The sequence below is a fragment of the Haliotis rufescens genome, unplaced genomic scaffold, assembly GCF_023055435.1.
Source record: "Haliotis rufescens isolate VD_foot unplaced genomic scaffold, xgHalRufe1.0.p SCAF_5, whole genome shotgun sequence".
NCBI classification, from domain to species: domain Eukaryota; kingdom Metazoa; phylum Mollusca; class Gastropoda; order Lepetellida; family Haliotidae; genus Haliotis; species Haliotis rufescens.
This window is the reverse complement of record NW_025964223.1, coordinates 57,290,575-57,315,921: the sequence shown is the minus strand read 5'-3', so window position 1 is coordinate 57,315,921 and position 25,347 is coordinate 57,290,575. Positions and strand designations below refer to the sequence as shown.

At 40.5% G+C, this 25,347-nt stretch overlaps 1 protein-coding gene across 2 annotated transcripts in view; it reads left to right on the top strand.

Annotated features, from left to right (window-relative positions):
* The window catches only part of LOC124116408 (cytochrome P450 3A24-like), a 71,796-nt gene that overhangs the window by 4,084 nt on the left and 42,365 nt on the right, over positions 1-25,347 (top strand). The window contains exons 6-14 of one of the 2 annotated variants that reach the window (XM_046477727.2): positions 1,827-1,915; positions 2,351-2,499; positions 3,325-3,458; positions 4,315-4,405; positions 5,045-5,202; positions 6,571-6,659; positions 8,706-8,843; positions 10,021-10,177; positions 10,655-11,838. In XM_046477727.2, the coding sequence (XP_046333683.2) occupies positions 1,827-1,915; positions 2,351-2,499; positions 3,325-3,458; positions 4,315-4,405; positions 5,045-5,202; positions 6,571-6,659; positions 8,706-8,843; positions 10,021-10,177; positions 10,655-10,750 (1,101 nt within the window). In that variant the 3' untranslated portion in view covers positions 10,751-11,838. Of the gene's footprint in view, positions 1-1,826; positions 1,916-2,350; positions 2,500-3,324; positions 3,459-4,314; positions 4,406-5,044; positions 5,203-6,570; positions 6,660-8,705; positions 8,844-10,020; positions 10,178-10,654; positions 11,839-25,347 lie in introns of those variants that run through there. The other variant, XM_048384615.1, reaches the window with a different exon arrangement.

Below are 25,347 nucleotides of genomic sequence, written 5' to 3'. Positions count from 1 at the left end.
CACAGTAGCTAGTAAGTTCTCTACTCTTGCTTAATTGCTGTATTTGTGATCAGCTTCAATGTGATGAACGCCTAAGGGTTATTTGCAATCTTTAAACTAGCAGAACTCAATGACTAATATGTTCAATGAGTCTCAGACATGTGTCTCAGTGATTTTCAAACTTTGGAAACACAATGTTCACTGATTCGTTTGTTTTCTCGGCGACCACGCGTTGAAACATCGTTAAGAAATCGACACATTCTAACCAGATGCCAAAGGTGTTTATTATACAGCGTAGAAACTGGGGGAATCGCCGATGGTCTGTGGCGTGGACGTGTTTGGACGCGTCCTCAAGAACGTCAACCCAAAGCAACATGGCACATTTGGGGCTGGGGCTAGGGCTGTAATGATATGAGGCGGGATCACTATGACCGCCAGAATGCCACTACCTGTTGTCCATGAAATGGTCAATGGAAAGTGCCTTCAAGAATAGCGTTGTCCCTAGTTTGGGCTTTCTTTTGTCTTTTTATACATGCTCGTGCCCACCTTTCACGTATCGTAACTGAATACCCATTAGCAGCAACAATGACTAGAATGCAATGTGTCTTGACCTTTTCCCACGGATCACGTCTGAGACATCATCGGGAGACGTGTGCAGCAACGTCAAAGGCCACCCGCTATGTTGGTTAGCCTAACCCGGCCAAGTGCTGCAAAGAGTAGTGGACAAGACTCTCTCAAATTATCGTCAGGAGATTGATTCGGACCTTGGCACTTCGTATAAACAACTGTTTGACACCCGTTTGGGCATGGCCCATTATTGATCAAGTTGTCCCCAACGTTCATTATTTGACCACGCAACCCTGTTCTATTTCTTGTTTCTTTGCGCCAACATGCTCTGTTGATTGTCCTATTACACCCAGTCCTCTCTTTTCTTAACTATCCATTACGATCACTTGGTTAGTATTTCTGCAATCATCTGCCATTTTTGAAAATTTCCCCTTTTTAGAGTATATTATCTGAATTTGGCTGAGCTTCAAAAGATATTAATTCAAGATGAGTAGTTTCAGCTCAGCAGATGTTATATGTTCAAGGTTTAAGTCCTGACAATATAAACATCGCACATTATTTGTATTGAATTAAAGATTTCATCACCTGCTCATACGTCAGATTTGTATGTTTTGTTTGTTGTTTAACGCCGCACTCAGCACTATTCCAGCTATATGACGGCGGTCTATAAATAATCGAATCTGGACCAGACAATCCAGTGACGGACATCACGAGCATAGATCCACGCAATTGGGTTACGATGACATGCATCAACTAAGTCGGCGAGCCTGACTATTCCAGCTATATGACGGCGGTCTATAAATAATCGAATCTGGACCAGACAATCCAGTGACGGACATCATGAGCATAGATCCACGCAATTGGGTTACGATGACATGCATCAACCAAGTCGGCGAGCCTGACTATTCTAGCTATATGACGGCGGTCTATAAATAATCGAATCTGGACCAGACAATCCAGTGACGGACATCATGAGCATAGATCCACGCAATTGGGTTACGATGACATGCATCAACCAAGTCCGCGAGCCTGACCATCCGATCCCGTTAGTCGCCTCTTACGACGAACATAGTCGCCTCTTACGGCAAGCATGGATTGCTGAAGATCTATTTTACCTCGGGTCTTCACGGGTAATATATGTATGGACGTGTCAATAGGACTATATGGCAACACGGGACACAGGTCGAACAGTCGTCTCAGGCACCGCAATTTAATGTGCAGAGTTGCGAACAATACCAATGCTGGATTCACCAAACAGTACTTTTGATGTTATGTTTCAGATGTGCGACCGAATAAACCAATGCGCCAGTATACTTACAACTAACTTTGTAAAGGCAGCAGAGTCGAACCAAAGCATTGATGTCAAACGGTAAGGCAAAACGCCTGTACTTATTTCACCCAGTTATTTATCAAAATTAATATTTATTGGTAGGTTAGGACACGTGGTCAAAATAATTCAACAGGATGTAGGCATTATTATCGGATTATTAAAAAAAGAAAATATATTATTTAATCAAAACATTGTTTTACGATTTCATGGTCACATGGAAGGTATATATATCAAAATATCTGCACACACATAAAATAAGATTGAAACACTTGAAAAGGACGCATCACACTTTCATCCAGTGCGCACAGTCTGAGAGAATACGTCCAAACGGCCTCAGTGTAAGTGGGATATCGCAGCAGAAACAGTACACTTTACCCTTGTCGTGTATGATGTAATGATGGACGTCACGAATGTATTCATTGTTGTTGAAAGTACTAGAGGCTCTATAATAAAACTACTTCAACTTCCTTGCAGATACTTTGGTGCCTTCACAATGGACGCCATTGCAAGCACAGCTTTTGGGATCGAAGTGGATTCCCAAAGTGATTTCAAAAATGCTTTTGTTGAGGAGGCAAGAAAGTTCTTTGGGCAGGGAATCCAAAGCCCTATTATGATGATTGTTTGTAAGTGACTAGAGTGTTGTTGCCATTACTAACCGTGGTTCCCTGTCAGAGCACCTGAAGTAGAAACTTGATCAATTGTTCAGTGAAAGTACACAGGCAGCGGATGTTTGATCAGTTGTTTAGTGAAAATATATAGGCAGCGGACGTTTGATCAAATGTTTAATGAAAGTACATATGCAGCGGATGTTTGATCAGTTGTTTAGTGAAAATATAGAAGCAGCAGATGTTTGATCAATTGTTTAGTGAAAGTGCATATGCAGCGGATGTTTGATCAGTTGTTTTGTGAAAATATATAGGCAGCAGACGTTAGATCAATTGTTTAGTGAAAGTGCATATGCAGCGGATGTTTGATCAGTTGTTTAGTGAAAATATATAGGCAGCAGATGTTTGATCAATTGTTTAGTGAAAGTGCACATGCGTCGGATGTTTGATCAGTTGTTGAGTAAAAATTTACAGGCAGCAGATGTTTGATCAATTGTTTTCTGAATGTACACAGGCGGCAGATGTTTGATCATTTGTTTAGTAAAATATACAGGCAGCAGATGTTTGATCAATTGTTTTCTGAATGTACACAGGCAGCAGATGTTTGATCATTTGTTTAGTAAAATATACAGGCAGCAGATGTTTGATCAATTGTTTAGTGAATGTACACAGGCAGCAGCTGTTTCATCAAAACAGGACTTTGATGACTGAATAATTGAATCAAGGGAAATAATCAAATTGATACCAGGGACATTGATGATTCATTACTTTTAAATTACGTGGCGTTGATATGTTGAATTTCTAGTTGTGTTATTGTATAAATGATTAATTTATATTTTGCAGTGATGTTCCCCGAATTCACACCCTTATTCAGAGCTCTAGGTTTGAGCACATTTTCAAAGACCACTCTAAAGTTCTTCACGAAGGTACTGAATGAAATGATTGAACAACGCAAGGCTGATTCAAAGGCTGGAAAGGTAGGTACTAAAAAGTTGAGGTGAATTCGTCATTGTGCCAGGTTACGCATTTACCAGAGGAGTTGACCCGTGAAGTTTCCGGGGTAGAATAGGTCTTCAGCAACCCATGCTTGCCGTAAAAGGCGACTATGCTTGTCGTAAGATGCGACTGACGGGATCGGGTGGTCAGGCTCGCTGACTTGGTTGATGCATGTCATCGATCCCAATTGCGTGGATCGCTGCTCATGATATCAATCACTGGATTTACTGGTCCAGACTTGATTATTTACAGACCGCCGTCATATAGCTGAAATATTGCCGAGTGCGGCGTTAAGCAACAAACCAACCAACCAACGAACCAGAGGAGCTCGCCTCGCTCACAACGCTTCGTGTCCAGGGCTGCGGCTGCTGTCTATGACTACCAGTTATAATCTGTGGGAAATTGGGGACAGGGATAGCCCAGTCGTCTAAGTAGCCTCATTTTTGTCATGTGGAGTTGCGTCCATTATGATCGTGGGTTCGTCCTATAGTTATGTTTCTTTGTTGTCTGTGCTTGTGGGTTAAACCAAAATAGTAAGCCTCTGAGACTTGCATCGGGGCTTTCCCCTCACAATAAGCTGTCATAATACGTTGTTATATAACTGAAATGCTGTTCAAAGTGTACCAAATAGTACCATTACATCAGTACATGCTTACGTTTTATAACTATGTCACATCGATGTAAATCATGCGATGGAAGATTTCATTTGCATTTCTCAATCGTTTCATCAGATGTGTTTTCTCTCATTATCTTTGTTTGCATGACAATTACAGTTTTATACACATGTTTATGTATTTTTGTTCATAGGGCGCCAACCTTTTCTTGTTTCTGTTTTAGGTGAAAACTCAGGACTTCTTCCAACTTTTAATTGACGCAGAAGATGATGGGAGTGATGAAGACCCCAATCAGAATGGCTGTAAAAGCAAAAGTTTGTTTTCAGGGTCGTTTTACTCCCAGCCATATCAGATGGCAGATCCAGAATTAAGTGTAGTGGAGAAGGAGAAGTGGGAAAGGCGGGGCTGGATGTGGGGTTGTTGGTTGTGAGTTTGTGGTTACTAAACAAAAGTGCATAGCTTTTGTAATTAGTGTGCTCTTTATTTATCGTAATTATTTCCAACTCACCTGAGGCGGGGTAGCCTAGTGGTTAAAGCGTTCACTCCTCACGCTGAAGCCACGGGTTCGATTCCCGTACAATGTGTGACGCCAATTTATGGTGTCCCCCATCGTTATATTTCTGGAATATTGCTAAAAGCGGCGTAAATCCAAACTCACTCACAGCTTATCTGACTGCAAGTCAAGTGAACTTATGTCGTGGCCTGTTTGACCAGCATCAGTCGTAAACATCTTCTCAGAAAGCACTGGTCCAGTGAAATTGAAAGTTCACATGCTTTTTCCCACCAATGATGACACCCAAGTTTGTTCAAGAGTTCCAAATCCGATTTTCAAAATGGCCCCCACAGAAGTCATATTGAAAAAAAAATCGTAATTGTGTCCATTACTCTGTTCAAGATGTAATGATATAGATTTTGTTAGTAGTAGGATTCACCACTTTCTTTCTCCATTCCAGAATTGACCAACGACGAAATACTTGGTCAGGCTTTATTATTCTTCATTGCTGGATACGAAACTACGGCCAACACCCTCCATTTTATTGCCTATTCCCTGGCAATGAACCCGGATGTACAACAGCGGCTCACAGAAGAAATCGACACGGTTTTGGGAGAAGTATGTTATGTTTAAATGTTAAAACGAACTTGTTTCTCTTGATCGCCAAGCCACATTCACACACGCACACACGCGCGCACACACTCTCACACAAATTAGCTAGTTTGGATGGGAAATCTAAAAATACTTACATTTGAATTCGACCTCCTTATATAAGAGTTGAGAAAGACATTCGACAACGCGTCTGGAAAGACATGTCAGGTGTTGTTTTTGATAACGATAGATAGGTTATCCAGATAGATTCTCATAAGGGGTTACGTATGGAGATATTCGGGATAGGATATCAATACCACGGGATCCTGGCAACTAAGGGACATAACTCAGCACAGCATCTATGGCCACTGATACCATACCTCTGAGTGAAGATTTGGCGAACTTTGACTGCCCAATCTAAATGAAGGATCCGTGGGTTCTTATACCAGTCGAATGGTTCGACTTCTTTTCCAAACAATTTCGTTTCGATGACAACTGCTTCATAACACAAATATATCCTCGCTGGTACCCTCTTTTGATGGCATGTAGATGACATGACGCTCGAAAAAACAAATGGATATGTAAAATATCCACAAAAACATAAAAGCGATTCTTTATTTTCCTGCATTCAGAACACCCCGATTACATTCATTTTTGGAAAACGGAAATCAGATATGTTTGTCTGCATATGTCGCTCACTCGTACCGATAACTTAGAAACCTCAATGCTGGTTGGCTAATTTAGAAAGTTCACCTGGCGCAACTACTTAAGCAGGTGTCTTCATATCTTTACACAGGGAGCGACCGCCTCCGTGGTGTAGTGGCAGAGCGTCCGCCCTGAGGGCGGAAGGTTTGGGGTTCGATTGCCGCGTCATACCAAAAGACGTTAAAAGATGTTATATAATAATTATTACCATGCCCCCCGCCTGTTAAAGGGCTAAAACAAGGACTGGTCGGCTCGGAGTCAGTATACTGTGTTTGAGTGGGGTATTCATGTTAAACTGCGGCATGGTATCTCAGTGGGCTAGCTCTATAAATCGGCATCAGTCCGGACTAGTACAAGAAGCCACACATACACACACACACACACACACACGCACAAACGCGCGTGCATGCACGTCGCTATAAGTGCAATAATATCTTGGACACACAGTTAAACCCCATTTCACCTCACCTCACCTCATATCTTCACACAGGTAGCGTATGGGAGTAAAATATTTAATATCATTGACCATTTCCCTATATTGTATTGATGACATGACTAAAATATACTTCGTGACATCGGGACCAAACTTTTCACCCAAATTCCCCCATCCTTTCTTTCAAGAATTTTTAAACATCACAAGTATTTAAATAACATGTAGACGTGTCCTGATATGAGAAATTTGCTTTTCAGAAAATTCCAGACTATGATAATATTTGCGGACTGAAATATATGGACCACGTGATCACAGAGACTCTCAGATTGTATCCTGCTGTGGTTGGGTAAGACGTTTTGGAGCATCCATTTGATTTCTATTTTTTGTTATGTGTGGGCTGGTGGTGGTGGTGGTGGGGTTGGGGGGTGCTTAAAATTACAACTGCTTATGATGAAAATGATACTCCGAGTATGAGCACTAATTAAGATGGATAAAAACTATTCTTCATGTTTGCTAACCCATCCCTGTGGCACACTTGAAAAAAAGCCAAACATATTTATCCCTGTTATTTCAGTTATCATAGTGAGTGAGTATGGGTTAACGCCGCTTTTAGCCATATTCCACACCAGGGACACCAGAAATGGGCTTCACAAATTGTACCCATATCGGGAATCGAACCCGGGTCTTCGGCGTGACGAGCGAACGCTTTAACCACTAGGCTATCCGGCCGCCTGTATTTCAGTTATGACAAATCAAGGTGAGATAAAACTTTCAGGCATCATTGGCGAAGGGTTAGGGTTAATAAAGCCATGTCTCTACACAAATACTGATGGACACCCGGTCTCGGTTCACACTGTGTATACGTCCTTGTTAAAAACACTTTGTTATTTGTTATGAGATAAATATTTTATTTTGTTACGGAGTTGGTAGTGTTGGAAACATGAATAGTTTGTTTGGTGGAAAATAACACAAACGTTTGAACATTTAGTTAATAGTAACAATGAATCGATTGTTTGATGGTGCTCAGTAAATAAGTAGAAATCAAACGACATGCAAATCAAATGTGTGCTTCCTTACATTGTAATCTGAGATTATGGGACAGTTGACATCTGAACTCTTTTTTTCTTTCTTTTCTTCTTCCTTTTTCTATATCTCATCATTCTTGAGATATTGTAATACAGAAACGGATTAACCCGTTTTGTTAGATTAAAAAAATAAACAACGGAAAGAGGAGAAGAGGAGAGTTGAGTGCACAGTGGAAAGTGGAGAGGTTGGGAGGAGACAGACGGGGACTTGGGGGTGGTGATGAATGCTTTATAAGTGGATTTTAAGACATTCATGTATTATTGAATTTCGTTCTGTTTTCTCCAAAATTATATTTTTCAAGATTAAAACAGTACCTAGGTGTATGTGTAAGATACGTCATATGCACGTCAATATAGTTATATCTGGAATTATATCTGTATTGTTTTATAATAAGAAACAGCTGCTTTACCAAAATAGTATCTTTAGGGTATTAAAGGGGCATAAAAGATCTAATGTATGTTTTCTTTTAAACCAATTTGATAACCGCGAGATGAATTCTTTTGATTTAACACATAAAAAGAATAGGTGTTTAAGAGATTCACTCTCTCTCACTCAGAGATCATCATTATTTTTTCCTATCTTGTAAAGAAAGGAGTTTGTTGCTAATATTCGATGGATTAATATATATATTGATAGTCTCTTGTTTTATTTCCAATCGTAGTATCATTTATCAATGCCAAATATTTGTTTAAATAGTCGACGGGTACTAGTACACATAGTTTATTATCCCATCTTATATGGAGGTTATCAAAAGGTTCACCCAGAGTGTCCCATAAACGTTCATATATGAATTTACGGACCGCCTCCGTGGTATTGTGCCACAGCGTCCGCCCGGAGAGCGGAAGGTCCGGGGTTCGATCCCCGGGCGCGTCATACCAAAAGACGTTAAAAGATGGTACATGTTGTTACCCTGTCTGGCGCTCGGCATTAAGGGGCTAAAACAAGGACTGGTCGGCTCGGAGTCAGTATACTGTTTCTGAGTGGTGTATTCATGTAAAACTGCGTCTTAGTGTCTCAGTGGGCTAGCACTATAAAATCAACATTAGTTCAGACTTGTACAAGAAGCAACACACACACGAACACACACATACGTGCATGCACGTAGCTATGTAAGTACAATAATCTTGAACGTGACGTCAAACAACATTTCACCTCACCTCACCTCACCTCACCTCACCTCACCTCACCTCATCTATAGGCCAAATAAGACAGATGTTGAGTCAATAATAACCCTGACTGTCGAGGATGGGTCTCTGAATATGTGAAATGTGTAAATTTGTGTCAATGCTAAGCTCTACCGTTACAGAGCAACCCGTGTGGTGGCGGAAACTGTCACCATCAAGGGCTACACATTCCCTAAGGGCTGTGCCGTCAACATCCCTACTGTGGGGATACACCGGGATCCTGATATATACCCCGACCCGCACAGCTTTAAGCCTGACAGGTAGGTACCATCACCTTCGCTACTGTGGTGACATACAGGGACGCCGATATATACCCCGACCCCCACAGCCTTAAGCCTGACAGGTAGGTACCAATACCCTCGCTTCGGTTGTGACACACAGGGATGCTGATATATACCCCGACCGCCACAGGTTCTGGCAGTGGTGTTCTTCAAGCCGTTTTCAAAATTTGACATGCGAAAATGCAATCCTGTGTTAGGGTTCATGTCAGTTTATGCTGCAATTTAATTTTATTTGATTGAGATGGTAGCAAATGGATACAATGGTTTATTATTTATTTTCAAAGAAACAAAACAACTTACAAGAGAAACAAGAGTTTGAAATTCCATTAAGTTACAAAGTTGTCACACAGTTCCAATCATTATATTGCTCTCAGCATGTCCATCTGTCTGTCCATTTGGTTCTTTTTCGGAGCAGAACTTAAAAAGTGTTCACTATCCCTTCATGAATCTGTGCACATATACTAATCGGGGATAGAACTGGTGCCCTTCACATTTGGTTGAAACAAACTTGAAAGAGACTCAGCTTCCAAAGCAGAACTTAAATTGCGTTAACCATTTCTTCATGAAATCAGGTGCAAAGCTGGTGGCGTTTGCTAGTCGGTAGATAGGGACAGTAGGAACGTCATTAATCCATTCTTGGAGATCAGTACTTAAATAACAGTGAGTGAGTTGGGTTTAACGCTATCTAACGCTACAGTATTCTAGATATGTCACGGCGTATCAGCTTAATGTGGGAGGAAAGCCCGAAGTGATGCAAGTCATAGACGTTTACCTCTTCGGTGAAACCCACGAGCACGGGTATGGTGCTGACAAACCTAGAAACATAATTGGGGCCAACTATGGGTTTCGAACCCACAATCATACTTAGGTTTCTGGCGTGCCCAAGGGACGCAACTCCGCACAGCGAAACGCGGCGCCTTAGACGACTGGGCCACCCGTGCCCCACTTAAATAACAAGATTTTTCATTTTATTAAAATGGGTTCATAGTTTTGCCATTCAGTGTCGGTGTTGTTGACTTAATTTCGTGTTGCCCTCTGAATAAATGTGGATAAATCGAGGGATGTGTGTCATCTGTAGGTGACTTGTATAAATCAAAACTTACGTTCGCCAGACGTTTCAGGGGTTCAGCTGACGATGCACTATTGTTCAATTTAGATGGGAGCGAAAGTCTGAAATGGATCCCATGAGTTATCTCCCCTTCGGCCATGGCCCCCGTCAGTGTGTGGGAATGAGGCTTGCGCAGATGGAGATGAAGATTGCTCTGTCTCAGATTCTCAAGAAGATTCAGTTTGTGCCTGCGGAGGACACCCTGGTAAGCTCACAAAATAAATAGGATAGATACCATGCTTCCAATGTGCCGTCACTGGCACTAATTGGTCTCAACCCAGTCATGAGAGCTGCCCAGCTGTAGATAACGTCTCCGAACACATTATATCGCATTTCGGCGAACATTAAAACGTCTGGCAACTTAATTTTGCACGATCCTTGTTTGCAGCATAATCACGGCGCGACGTGGCGTTGCGTAAGCGATATTTACGGTTAAACAAAAGTGCTTCCCTTGCTGTTCACGTTCAAACGCGTACGTGAATTTCAAACACGTACGTGAGTATCAAACTCCCAACAAACACGCATACATCCATTATTTAATTTCATGCATTATTTAATTTTCAGAATAAATAATTTATTGAACTTTAAAATGAAGCACAGTTACTTTTTTCCGTTAATATCTGTACTTCTTCCTGATATAATTAGTACTGGTAGATATTAAGTCTTTTGGGGGTTGTTTCAGGCATCAATCGGAAGTGACGACATCACTATAAATACGGGCATATTCAACACCAAGAAGCCAATAATGCTGAAAACCCAAGTCCGTTCTGACACGTAAAACGGGAAAGACCCACAAACGTTCTCCAGACCCTTTGATGTTTTTCAGAAAGCGTATATGTATGCTTGAATGCCATTAACTGTTGTACAAATCCCTAATTGGAATATCGGAGAGAATATTTATTTTTACAATTTTTAACATCTTAGAATACTACCTGGATCATTTCGATCAAAAGCACATGCATCTCAAGAGTGAACTACATCGAAAGTTCTCTGATAAAGTGCCCTCAGTTTGTCCAAGTGGACACAGGTCCTCCACAAGGTTGTGTCATCTCGACCGTACTCTTCATGCTCTACACTTACCATCGTGTAAGCCTGGCCATCACATTGATTGTTTTATGGTCAAACTGGCCTCATATAAGAAGAGAATTAACAAAACTCCGATGAAATCAGCGACTTGTAAAATGGAGTGAGGATACTTATATTTTGTTGAATGTGAATAGCTGAGGAAATGACGATTGACTTTAGAACAGGAAGAACGGTGACACCTGGAACTATTCACAAGGAGGCTGTGGACATTGTATCTCAGAAGTATATGGGAATATTCAACAAGGACGTTATTTTCGATACCAAGTTCAACACTGATGTGAATGTCAAGAAATCTCAACCGAGAGTTTATATATATATTAGTATTTTTTTATGTTTATAAGAGTGTCCAGTCCCTTTTTTATCATTGTATTGTTAAACGTTTTCTTCACAATTCCTACAATCCTTGCTGGTAGGGAGCTCTAGTATCATTAGCTAGAAAAATAGCCGGGGTTCACTTTTGGCACTGTATCTACTCACGAGCAAACCTAGAAACATAATCAGGGTGAACCGGAATTCATACCAACGATCATAGGTTTCTGGCAAGGGTCGCAAGTCTGCACAGCGAATTGCTGCGCTTTAGACAATTGGACCCCCTGGTTCAAACATCGTGTTTCGACAGCTGTTGTTGCCTTAAATTTAGGGCTTTACGGACAAATAATTGTATCGTTTCGACAAACGACTGTAAAGAACAATTTGCGATATACTCTGTCCGCCCCACGCCTGTTTTGAATCTATCACTGAAACTTGTAGCAATAAAAAAATACTCCAGTGGTATTTGAAGCCGTGTTTAAAATATGAATACTCCTTAAATACTGATTGCTTTTACGGAGGACAACAGACATTTTTAGCCATTGTATTCTCAAATTTCCTGTTTAGACAGGTGTTGTTGCCTTACAATTAGGGCTTTATAGACAAATAATTGTAACTTTTTCGACAAACGACTTTCATTTTAAAGAACATTGTGCGATATATTTTCCCCATGGAGATACTGTTGTCTAAGACTTTTACAAACTGAACAACATAACAACATGACACTCATTCTCTAGCAAATGTAAATCACATTTTATCAGGCATATCTTGCTTGTTCCACAGCTAACTTGGACATACCTGTACGGAATTTTGTCAATTAGCGACGATATACAGCAAATGAAGGATCTATAATGTACAACTCAGGTTCATAAATCTAAATGCTGAGTGCAATCTACTACTAGATTGTAGACTACGTAACTACATAACTCAAACTCTAACTCTTTCTTTAAAATCTATCAGAAATATTTGAACACTGCCCACTTCCTGGAAGATCCAAGCCAAATCAAAACTGAAACTTGACAAAAAATATTTTTGACAGAAGTAGCCCACCTATGACGATTAGCACAACCCAAGACATGATACATTTCATGTGCCATCTGAAGTTTACCGGGAAAACAATATGTGAAATTATATTCCTTATTGATAACATCTACGTAAAATTGGGGGCAAAACATTTAGGCAAGAAGAAGGCATTACAAATGGCACCAATTGTGATCCCCTTCTTGCGGATCTGTTTCTTTATGCATATGAATCGGGATTTCTGCTGGATTGACAAAGTCAAAAGAAGGTAGTTTGGCCAAGAAGTTTAACTTACGCTTCAGGTATATCGATGATCTGATATCGTTCAAATAACAATCAAATAGCAATTCCTTTCAACTGATTTTCCCACCTGTACTAGCAAAAAGGAAACCAATGAGACATCCTCAACTGTTTCATATGTAGATCTATGCATAAAGATTCAGAGTGATACAAAGACTGGATGACAAGAGCAATGACGTCAAATTTCCAGTAGTTAACTTTCCCTTCATGTAAAGAAATATTCTCAGCTCCAGCCTTTAGTTTTACATTTCACAACTTTTGAGATACAATCGGGCATGCTCTTTCTACCACGATTTCAAAGAGCGCCACACGACTCTTTCCCAGAAGTTGTTTGATCAAGGTTACAACATTCAGGGCCTCAGTAAAGCTTTCAAAAATGTTTCAAAAGTACTGAAACAAACCAAATAAATGGTGGTATGTCGTATTTAAATTGAAAGTATTGCAGTGCATCATTTATGAAGTGACCGGTGTAAATTTAATGCATGATCAAATGTTAGAAATTTGATCAAATAAGACGTGTCGAAAGTTCAGTCTGACTGCTCACATTTCAAAACACCTGGTATGATGACCTCCACTCTGCCATGACAAACGCGCACATGGGCAAATAAACAGGCTATCTATGAAGGCGCTGAAAAGTAGTCACGGGAAGTGAAAATATTCTTTTCTTGACAAGTTCAAAGATAAAAGTTACAAAAGTTTTAAAAAGAATTGTAAAAAGTAACCCTCCATAGATGCATATACTACTGAAAGTTTGCTAAGGATCATATTTTGTTGACATAAAAAACATCCTGCAAATAAAGATTTAAATACCCCACTACTCAATGATTAGGTAACCCCTATAGGAATTCAATTTCATGATGAACGGACAGAGACGTGCAGTCATGGGAATGATGTGCACGTAGTGCTTGAAGATCCTGTGTTTGGATGTATCGTGACAGAATCGTTGCACTTCATGATCAGGGAACATATTTGCAATAGAGGATTGCAAAAACTGAATCCACTGGGTGCACGTCAAAGACGTCGGTTTGACGACCCAGAAAATATGCAGATGCATAGGCATGTTTGAAACTGGGTCAACACAATGCTATGTTGCAAATGTCTTTGGTGTCAACCAAAGTGTGATCAGCAGGGCATGGAATCGATACCACACGCTTGGATAAGCTACCAAGATACATGCAGGAAGACTGTTTCTCATCACTTTGTGACTGCCACCACACTCAGAAATTACCTGCGGAAGGCCAGTGGCGTTAACGTTTCTACTGAGGCAGTGCGTAATCGTCTCCGTAAGGTTGGTCTCTTGTCAGGGAGGGCACGCATTCGCATCACACAAAGTTTCAAGAGCTGAACATGACCGGTATGGTGTGGGAACCAGTAGAGCTGAAAAAACTCCTTGTCTTACAACGGGCACAAGGTAAGGGGTGCGCTATAGTGATGACATTCTGGATGTGTACGTGAGACCAAATATTGGTGCAATCAGGCCGGGGCGCTGATGCCTACTTGTCTGCATGGAATGGGCAGCCCGGTCAACAGACCTCAACCCTGTGGAACACAGTTGAAGCAAGCTGCAGATCGCCCTCTCACGACGCCCTGTCCTTCTACTTCTTTATTATTGCCCTTAGAATATTTTTTGCTGCCATTGATATACAGCCTCTTAACCCTTTCTCAATAAAGTTTAGTTCTACATTAGTCTTCTTCAACAATGCATCCCACGAGAGTTCGGGACTGCGATAGTACCATGCCGGATCCAAACCATATTGACTTCTAAATATCTCAAAACCTGATGTACTTTTACTCGCTGACATATTTAAGTAAAGATTATGATAATCGCCTAAATTCTTACAGCCTAATTTATCCCACACATTTAGAGCATGTTTATAATCTGCATCAGCTCTATGGTTGAAGTCTTAATGGACACCATATTTCAACTAGAACAGGACACACCAGCATGTCCAGATGGGGATAAACAGGACACACTAGCATGTCCAGTAGGGGATAAACAGGACACACCAGCATGTCCAGTAGGGCATAGAACATGATACACCAGCGTGTCCAGTAGGGGATAAACAGGACACACTAGCATGTCCTGTTGGGGATAGAACAGGACACACCAGCATGTCCAGTAGGGGATAGAACAGGACACACCAGCATGTACAGTAGGAGATAGAACAGGACACACCAGCATGTCCAGTAGGGGATAGAACAAGACACACTGGTATGTCCAGGAGGGGGTAGACCTGGAGGCCAGATTATTTCTTGAATAAGTCTGCTGTGGTTTTTGTGGGTTTTTTGGTCCGCATAATTGTTATGGTGAGCAGACCAACGTATACTTATGAGCAGGTTTACATTTTGTTTCAACATGTTCATCTAAATCGAGAGTGTCAACAGTTAAATTGACCAAATTACCACTTTTTTACTTTCTTCGTTGCAATTCAGACACTCGCCTGTGAATTAATAGTATAATTCACGAAGTTGTCCAAAACATGCATAATAACGTTTGTAGTTAGGAGTAAATAAAAGTTAGGAGTACGATATCTCACGGCAGTACCTGACTCTCACTACGAAAGTACAGTTGTCCTCAAGAAGCCCGCTATGTTAGTGTTACTGCACGAATACGACTACAATTAGACAGCTGCAGCTGCAGCTGCATGCTCTTGTGTTGTTGTGTATGTCAGCGAAAAAACATGTTTCGTGTTATGATGAATAGAATCTGTCATTTGTCTCTTAGAGTGATAATTTCATTCTTACAACAGTCTTTCTTACAACATATTCGTGCAAATCCTTTTAACAAATAACACACATGTGAATTAAAACTAGATTATAACGTTTCATATAATTCACCTTTAACTTTTCAACATTATTTACACAAAACTAAATTCCGGTATGTTTTACTGAATGTATCAAAAGGCAACGAACACTGTTTTGAAGACAAATCGACATTCCAAATCGAGAAAATATCTAGCAGCTGTATGTAATGAAAATCCATTCCCAAACCTTTCAAAATGTGATAGAATAACAGAAGGTAAATCCATCCGTCCGGTGTGGTTTAAACACATGACTCGCCAAATCACTGGGCCAGTTCTTAATATATTATGTACCCATTTCTTTCCATTCGCGGGTTTCAAGCGAAATGTCAAATTAATCAATAAAAAGTGAAATACATACATTAACAGAGTACTCAATACTATCAGAAATAATACAACGCCGTGTTGGCCGGCATGAGTGTCCAAAATCTTTTTCAAAGTGTCATTTTCGAAGACTCACTTGCATCTCGTCAATTGAAATCAGTTTCTTCATCACTTTTTCGATCCCTAATGCTCATCTGTTTCAGCAAGAAAACATCTCATTCAAGGCCTGAATGTCACAGAAGATTCTACGACATGTCACACAGTCATGGTGACAAAGTGCAAAAAGCCCCAGGTTACATCTTTGTAACTATTCCTACATTTTCATGGCATACACATAACCTTTTCCAGGGTAACGGTAGTTGCTTGATTTCTGATTATTGTGCGGATGATTGGCGGGGAGTTTGCTGAGGAGCTTATTTTCCTTCATCCCAGGGTTCTGGGACGGCGCATAGTAAATCGTCTTCCATTTGTATCCATCACTCTTGTAGCCAGACATTCTTGAAGACATGTCACGTGTGGCTCCAACTCGAAATCTCTTGGGGTCATGCTGGACTTTCCTCATCAAAGCAGCCTGGGTGACTTTCTTCAGTTTTATGGATGACAAACCTTTTCTTCGACTCATATCGACAGTTTGTATTCCACAATACTTGTTGTCGGGAGGCGCTGAGAAACAGTGAAATAATGGGAGTGTCATTTGAAGTCGATTTCCAAGAAACAAAGTTGTAGTTTCGATTCAGCTTAAATGCGTCATCGTGAAAAAAAAAGATTGCGGCCGTCAGCAGATAATATAACCAACACAGATAAGTTTCTGTGAAAATAGCAGGCTGGGCTGACTGACTGATATAGGAGATTTAACCTGCGCTTTCCGACTGTAGCGTATTTCGCACACGGGCCTGGCCGGACCATTTAGTGTATTCCGAAAAGGGTGAAAGTGGTGTGTGCAACCCAAGAGGGGGCTTTTAGGGGTTGCTTATATTGAATTTTTGGATTTTTTAAATTTGGAATAAATGCCAGGTGGGTGGAGGAGGGAACTAAGGCAGCCGGGTGAGGTGGGTGTTTGTATGTTTATTGGTTTTGGATTGGTAGATTAATGAGTTTTTAGATGCGCTTAATTAGATCTGTTTTGATTAGGAATACGCCTAGGGCCTTGAAGTTTTCTAGTTTATTTTGAGGGTTTAGTATTTCATCTAGAGTAGGAACCTTATTTATATTGAGGGTGGTTTGTAGTGTGATTCTGTGTGTTTGGTAGTGGGTGCAGTGGATGAGTGCGTGTTCTGCGGTTTTGGGTTGTTTGCAGTGGGGGCAGTTGCCTGTGGTATGTCTTTTAAGTTTTTTTAGGTGGTTATTTAGGTTCGTGTGTCCTGTTTGGAGTTTTGTAATTAATCTGTCAATTTTTTAGAGGAGTGTAGGATTTTAGGTTTGGCTAGTGGTTTTCTAAGCACTTTTTTTTATTTGGCTATTTGAGTTTTGATATTGATTATGCCATCTTTTGGTTATTTATTTTTTTGTTTACACTTTTAATTTCTGATTTTGAGATGGGTAGGTTTAGGCTTATTTCTGGTATTTTGAGAGATTATTTAGCTGCTTTTCGGCGCTTTGGATCCACAAGAAGGTTATTTGTTTGCCTGCTTTTGTTAGGTCGTTGGAGCTTTTAAGTATTTGGTTTATTAATTTAGGTCGGTTTTTTGGTATTTTTGTTTTGGAGGGCTTGTAGTCCACTAAGGGAGTCGGTGAGAATTAGGGTTTTATTGTTGTTTTTAGATTGTTGGTTATGCAGGACTGAGGCCATGCCCATAAGTTCGGCCGTGAATATAGATTGGTTGTTAGGGAGTCGGTAAGATTGTGTGGATATAACTGGTTGTGTGGTATGGACTCCGCAGCCTGTGTGGTTGGAGATCGGGTCTGAAGATCCGTCAGTGTATATGTGACACCAATTTGGCCAATTTTCGTGTATGTATGCAAGTGTGGTGGTTTTAGCTATGTTTGGGTCGGTTTGTCTATTTATTTGGTTAGCTAGCGTTGTGTCTATTTTGGGTATTTTGAGTTTAGGGGTGAAGATATTTGATTTTTTGCAGTTTTGTTAAAGATTTTGAGTTTGGTGTTCATTGAGGTAGTTAGTTATTCTTTGGGATATTGGGGTGAGTAAGGGGTGTTTGCGAGCTAGAGCTTGGTTTCTTGGGCTAATGTTTTGGTTGATTAAGTTTTGGATGAGAGGGTTTGTTTGGGACGCGGCCCAGAAATTAAGGCTTAGATGTTCCCTGCGTAGATTTAGTGGCATTTCCCCTGTAAGTGCCTGAAGTGGGGTGTAGGAGGTGCCATGTTGGGTGCGTGTAATTAGTTTAAGGGCTTGGTATTGTATTGAGTTAGAGAGTTGTTTAGGGTATTGTATATGGCGCAGCCGTAGTCTAGTTTTGATCTAATTAGTGCTGTATAGAGTGAGAGGAGGGTATCTTTGGAGGCTCCCCAATTAGAGCCGGTGAGACATCTTAGTGTGTTACGGTCTTTTCTGCATCTAGTTTTTAGGTTTTGGACGTGAGCCTCCCAGGTGAGGTGTTGATCGAAAATGAGTCCTAAGAATTTGGTTTGTTTTTAGAATCTGATTGTTTGGTTGTTTAGCTGGAGGATTTGATAGGCAGGTTTCATGTTTTTTATGTTTGAATACTACTCCTGTTGTTTTATCTGATTTAAGGGAGAAGCCCCATTTGTCTGCCCATTGTTGTATTTTATTTAGAGATTTTTGGATTAAGTTTTCTGCCATTTTAATGCTTTTAGTGCGGATCCATAGGGCTCCGTCATCCGCGAATTTTGAAGTGTTTAGTTTAGGGGATAAGCCCTCGAATAGATCATTTATCATTATATTGAAGAGGGTTGGGCTGAGGATGCTGCCCTGGGGAGGACCATTTTCTAGGGGACACTGGTCCGATAGCGTATGGTCTATACCCACGGTTATTTTGCGATCGTTTAGGAAATATTGGATGAAGTTTATTATTTGGCCTTTTAGTCCTATTTACTTTTAGTTTTGTATTGGCCCGTTGTGCCATACTATGTCGAGAGCTTTAGAGAAGTCGAGGAATATGCCTGTATTGCTTGTTTAGTTGTCCTGTTTTTATATCCTGTTCTAGTCGGGCGAGGTTATCGAGAGTTGATCGGCCAGGAGTGAAGCCGCTTTGGTCGGGGTTTATGATGTTGTTTTGGTCTAGGTAGTGCTGTAGCCTATTTTTAGTCATAAGTTCCGTTATTTTGCAGAGATTTGAGGTTAGGGAGATGGGCCTATAGGAGTTAGCCTGATCTGCTGGTTAATTTGGTTTAGGTATTGGGATTACTAGAGCTTCCTTCCATGAGGATGGGACCTGTCCGTTTAGGTAGACTAGGTTGTATAGTTTAAGTCTGGAGTAGTTTGGTAGGTAAGTGTTTGATTATTTGGTAAGAGGTGAGGTCTAGGCCAGGGGCTGTTCCTTTTTTTCTATTATTTAGTACGTGATTTAGTTCTTCTATGGTGTAAGGTTGGTTTATTTCTAGGTCGTCTTGTCAGTTTTCAGGCTAGCAGGCTAGGCCGGTGTCACGAAATATATTCACAATAAAATCTCCCTCCAGAATATTTCCTCCCCCGGTCGTTTTACAAATGCTTGCCATGCAGTTCAATAGTTGCCAAACACTTCTGATAGAGACGATGTTGAGAATGTGGAGTGAAAAGGGCTTCACTTTGAGCAGTGTGTTTTCTTTAACTACCGCAATATGAGACAATAAAGAGGTATATAGGTAGATATAATATTAGTCGTTAGATATAAAGAATGTTTAGTAACTTAAGAAGTTCTAGGACAGTTATTAACACGTGTCGTGTCAGCCATATGACATTCGCGATTGTCCACTTCCAGAAAACATCCTGTGTTGGTTTAACATGAATTAGTAAAGTTTAATTAGGGATGCCCAAAACGTTAATTAATGAAAGACGAGTAGTCGAAACACTGTCATTTCCTGCCCAGGACATCACACCCCTACACGCTAAGGTCGGTGAGAAACATTCTCATACAAAAAACACACACAGTCAAGACTGTAGATTGCCGTCGTCTAGCTACAAATCCTGTGATGTATTAAAGGTTGAAGAATTTTGAACTGAACTGTCCGAAAGTTTATATCTAAAATGTTGGAATTGGATACAGTGATAAAGTCTTATATCAATATGTAGACTCATAAATATTGGTTTTATGTTTCAACGGAGATATGATATTTTCTTAGTGTATTTTGTGTGCTTTACCATTCATTGTACCATTCTAAACCATGTGGATGTTGTAATATCAGTCAATCGGGTGGGAAAACAGCCAAATCCTCGCTCTATAAAGGACTATGTCAATCATTTTGCAAGTTGAAATGCCCCCTGATACTTTATGAATACTTTATAACAGTTTATGGAGTCAAAATCAATGCTGATTATTCATAAGCTTAATGCTTCGTACTATAGGCATGTGGCCTCTTCAGTGCTGAATAAAGATTGAAAATGCATCAGTCAATCAAAGTTGAAGGTAACTTTATACATCAGAGTTCTTGAGAATTAGTTCATGTTTTGTTCTGAGACTAACATTTCAACCGTCGATTGTGTTCACATGTAGACTCAAACTGGTGTATTAAAAAAATGTATACAGACAACAACAACTGTATTAGAAACAACAAACTCTGTAGAGACTCTTGTCACCCATCCTTTGTTTGGTATGATTATGTCTTACAATTATTTTAGGATGGAAGGTACAGTTAAAGATAACTATTTAAAGAATATAGTACTTAAAGACATTGCAACAAACCGAATAATCAGGGGGGAGACTTTATACTGAGGGGGGGGGGGGGGGGGGGGGGGGCGAGATATATCCGCCCGGGGGAGATTTTATTTCAGAACAGATTCTCCCCCGGGGGGAGAATTTGTACGGGGGAGAGTTTATACCGGGACACCGGCCAAACTACATTGAAATCACTGAAGTGTTGACTGATGCGTTGAATTGATGAAGATGTACAAGCATGTTCATAATGTATGTTATGGTATAAGAAACATTTTGTTCGCCTGTAGGCCAGGGTATCTTGATAATGAGTGTGTTTACCAACGAGCTTTCACAATCGCGTGTTTTCTAGCAGTACATGTAGAATTCCAACCTACTCACAATAAAGCAGCGACAGGTGATAAACTAGGGATAATTGGATTTGGTATTTCCTTTACGGACATTATTTCTACAAAATACTCTGCGAAATGAAAGCCTTGTATAGTGTGATTGGTGCATTTTAAATGGTATATGTAAACACTTTTTGTATATTACATGGCGGTGAAGGAGGGAGGGGATATTGCTTGGATTTCTTTATCGAGAAAGACTATTTTTTCGGCCACTACTTCAGGAAAAACAATGATTTTTTCTCCTCTTAAAGGAGGAGCCAAACCTGTTATGTTTTCATCAAGTATGCCCAGAAAACAAGTTGTTGTCCTTTTTTTTAAAAATCCAGAGGCATAACTATTTCATTTCTTTCCTGTTAGAAACAAGTTATGTTGTGCAAAAAAGGACCACCACAATATCATAGGGGCTTGTAAATAATGAAGTCTAGACAACACACACCAGTGGCTGAAATAATTTAAATCACTAAATTTTCCAAAATCAGCGAAACAATCGAACTTCAGAAGAATGTCAACAGATTTTCAATTGTTTAAATATGTACGGAAACAATAAGTATTTTATCAACTATATTTAGTTTTAAAACAAGCAAACAAAAGTTACATTTTACAATAGAATTCCGTTTGTCTAGGTCAAACAGTTGGTTTGTAAGTATAGTTGCAGTACATTTTTGTTTATACTTTAAATCCGCCATGATATTGCTGGAATACTGCTGAAAGCAGCAATAAACCATACTCACTCCTGTATAATTTAAAACTAATCGAACTCGTTAAGCATCTGTTCTACTTGGGGTTACGGGTGGCCCAGGGGCTGCGATTCGCTGAGCAGAGTTGCATCCCTTGGGCACGCCATAAACCTATGATTGGTTCGCCCCGATTATGATTCTATGTTTGTCAGCACTATACCCGTGCTCGTGGGTTTCACCGAAGTGGTAAACGACTGAGACCTGCATCACTTCGAGCTTTCCTCCCACATTAAACTGACACACCGCGATATAACTGTAATACTGTTAAAAGCGGCGACAAACCAAACTCACGCCCTCACTCTATTGTACTTATGCTACAAGTATTAGTTATCTCTTAATCCTACAAAGTACAAGTATATGTCCAGTGTATGTTCAGAATACCATAGGGATTTAGTTTACTGATTTGGCCTGAAAGGGAAGTGGGGGGTAGGAATGGACGGTAGACGAAAACTTATCCATCCAACGCATAATAATTAGTTCAGAAATTTAAAACTGTACAATCAAATTGGAAACTTTAGATGAAAGTTGCTATTTATGTTTTTAATTGAGAATATATTTATCAATATTCACTTCCTTGTTATTAATTATTTTATTATCGTTTTATTTAAAGTGCAAGTAACATGAACAAATTGATTGCTATTTTGTTACGAATATCAATTTTCCAAGATACATTAAGACGATTCACGAGAGAGAAAAACATTCCTATCATTCATAGAAAGCATCCAAGGAATGCTGGAATTTTATTTCAGATTTTAATAGCTGGCATGCGTGTTATAATCTTTAATGCAATTTTTAGACATGCCAATACATGAAAAAAAAGACCAGTCCATCTCGGCTGCAGAAAGTTCCTGACAACTTCCTTGCGCCATGTGGACATGCATTATCACCCTGGATTCTTGCATGTGGACCAATAGCTCAAAGTGCTGCAGCCAGTATCATCCCGTCTCTTTAGCGTTCAAATTCCCTGAACATGGTACAGGGGAGTTCTGTGGTTGAAACTGAATCCGCCCCAATCATCACCTTAACATCATCAAAACGCTCGCTCGGATACGGCCATCATTACACAGCAAACTGGACTTGGATTCACCTGTGAACAAGATACTGTACTGTGAACAAGGTACTGTTCCACTGGTGCCTATTCCAATGAAGATGCTGCTGGCACCACGTCAAGCGTCAAACGTGCAGCTCTAAGGTGCTCCCGAAGTGGTATACGGTCAGCTTGACGTCTTGATCTCACGTTTGCCTCTCGAAGCCATTTCTACATGGTCTGGTCACTAACGTGGTTCCTAAGCTGCATTCTGAGAGCATTAGCAGTAATGGTGCGTTGGCGTAATGCCGTCGGGACGATGAGTCGATCCTCTGCAACGTGGTTTCTGAGGCATGGTTTTCAAAATGTGAAAACCATCAGTGCGCGTATTCAACTTTGTTGGGAATGATTGCATGAAGTTCATAAGGACTTCGTCCAGCACGTACAACATACCTCTGTGATCCAATTGTCCCTGCGCTGTTTTTCTTTTTGGATCCAAACCACATGACAATGGACAGTCAATGGTGAATAAAAGTATGTCCAGTACCAACTATTTACAACTCGATATGAACCAATTTGGACATCGACACCGTCAAAAACTACTGTACATGGTACAATGACAATACAAGTAGTATTTGTGAGTGTTCCTTGGATTGTTTTGAGTAGTATATTAAAATGTGAAAGTGCTGAAATCGTAGACTCCGTAATCGGATTTCAAAAGACAAAACTATTTAGGGGCTTGGCCTAAAGCTGTCGGCGCACTTGTACGTGACAAATGTTTTCACTGGCTGGTATGTAGAGTTGGTTGAAGCGTCGACTTACCAGATAATCTGCTAGTATCGTGTGATGCTCAGTCTTTTAGGGTACGCCAGGAAGTGCTCAATCAACAGCAAATCTAAAAGTGTTGCAATTTCTGGTAATACTGCAAAAGACCCATGAAGATCCGGGGTAGAATGGGTCTTCAGCAACCCATGCTTATGGTAAAAGGCGAGTATGCTTGTCGTAAGAGGAGACCAACGGGTTCGGGTGGTCAGGCTCGCTGACTCGGTTGATGCATGTCATCGTATCCCAATTGCGAGGATCGATGCTCATTATTTACTGACCGCAGTCATATATTTTGTGGACTATTGCCCGTTTTGGCTAATACCCGTAGAAAAGTCCTCCATCATGGAGATATTTGGTTGTGGTGACATTTCTTCTACATGGATTTTAGGGAAATCGGTGTTAGTTCTAATTTATGCGTAAGTACAATATATATCTGCCGCTTCACAATGTACTTAATTTCATTAAGCAGTGTAGTGACTGTTGTCATGTCAGCAATAATTCAAGAAAGTCAGCACTAACTCTACCGCCGTAGCCTATAATAGGCCTAATTCTAGACTATTAAAAGGTGACTTATTTGATAGGCATTTAGAAGTTGGAGTACTAAAAAGGATATTAATAATTCTTTATTGTAATAAAGAAGTTGTTCATCCATAAATTCTTATCCTTACTTTTAAATAGGTAATTGCGTAATGTTGCCTACTAGACTTGGGTTGAATAACGAAACAGGCATAAGGTGAGCAGGGCTCACTAATACCCCCGACTTCGACTCCAACATAGTTCTAAGTTCAAAACATGACAAAAGCAATATTTTCTCAGAAAATCAAACTCTCAATGGACGCCGACAGTAGGGCATACAGAGACTGTAGCCTGCAACCTCGGGTAATCACAGTATTTCTTATGTACACTGAACGGATCAAAATTCACTCACTAAACTTTATGACTATTCGTGTTCTCTATATCAGATGTAATTTATTTGATCTAATTATGCATATTTCACCGATAAAAGCTTATTAATTACATGAGTCGTGCCGCTTGAAAGCCGTTCTTGTACAAGGGAGAGAACAGGATGCACCAGCATGTCCTGTTAGGGGATAGAACAAGACACACCAGCATGTCAAGTAAGGTATAGAACAAGACACACCCGCATGTCCAGTAGGGGATAGAACAAGTCACACAAGCATATCAAGTAAGGGATAGAACAAGACACACCAGCATATCTAGTAAGGGATAGAACAAGATACACCGAAATGCCAAGTAGGAGATAGAACAAGACACACCAGCATGTCCAATAGGGGATAGAACAAGACACACCAGCATATCCAGAAGGGGATAGAACAGGACACACCCGCATGTCCAGTAGGGGATAGAACAAGACAAAAAAGCACGTCCAGTGGGGGATAGAACAGGACACACTAGTATGTCCAGTGGGGGATAGAACAGGACACACACCCATGTCCAGTACGTGATAGAACAGGATTAACCAGCATGTCCTGTTAGGCGATAGAACAAGACACACTAGTATGTCGAGTGGGGGATAGAACAAGACACACCAGCATGTCCAGCAGGGGATAGAACAAGACACACTACCATGTCCACTTAGGGGATAGAACAAGGCACACCATCATATCCAGTAGGGGATAGAACGAGACACACTAGTATGTCCAGTGGGGGCTAGAACAGGACACACCAGCATGTCCATATAGGGATAGAACAGGACACACAAGTATGTCCAGTATGGGATAGAACAGGACACACCAGCAAATACAAGAGGGGATAGAACAAGACACACGA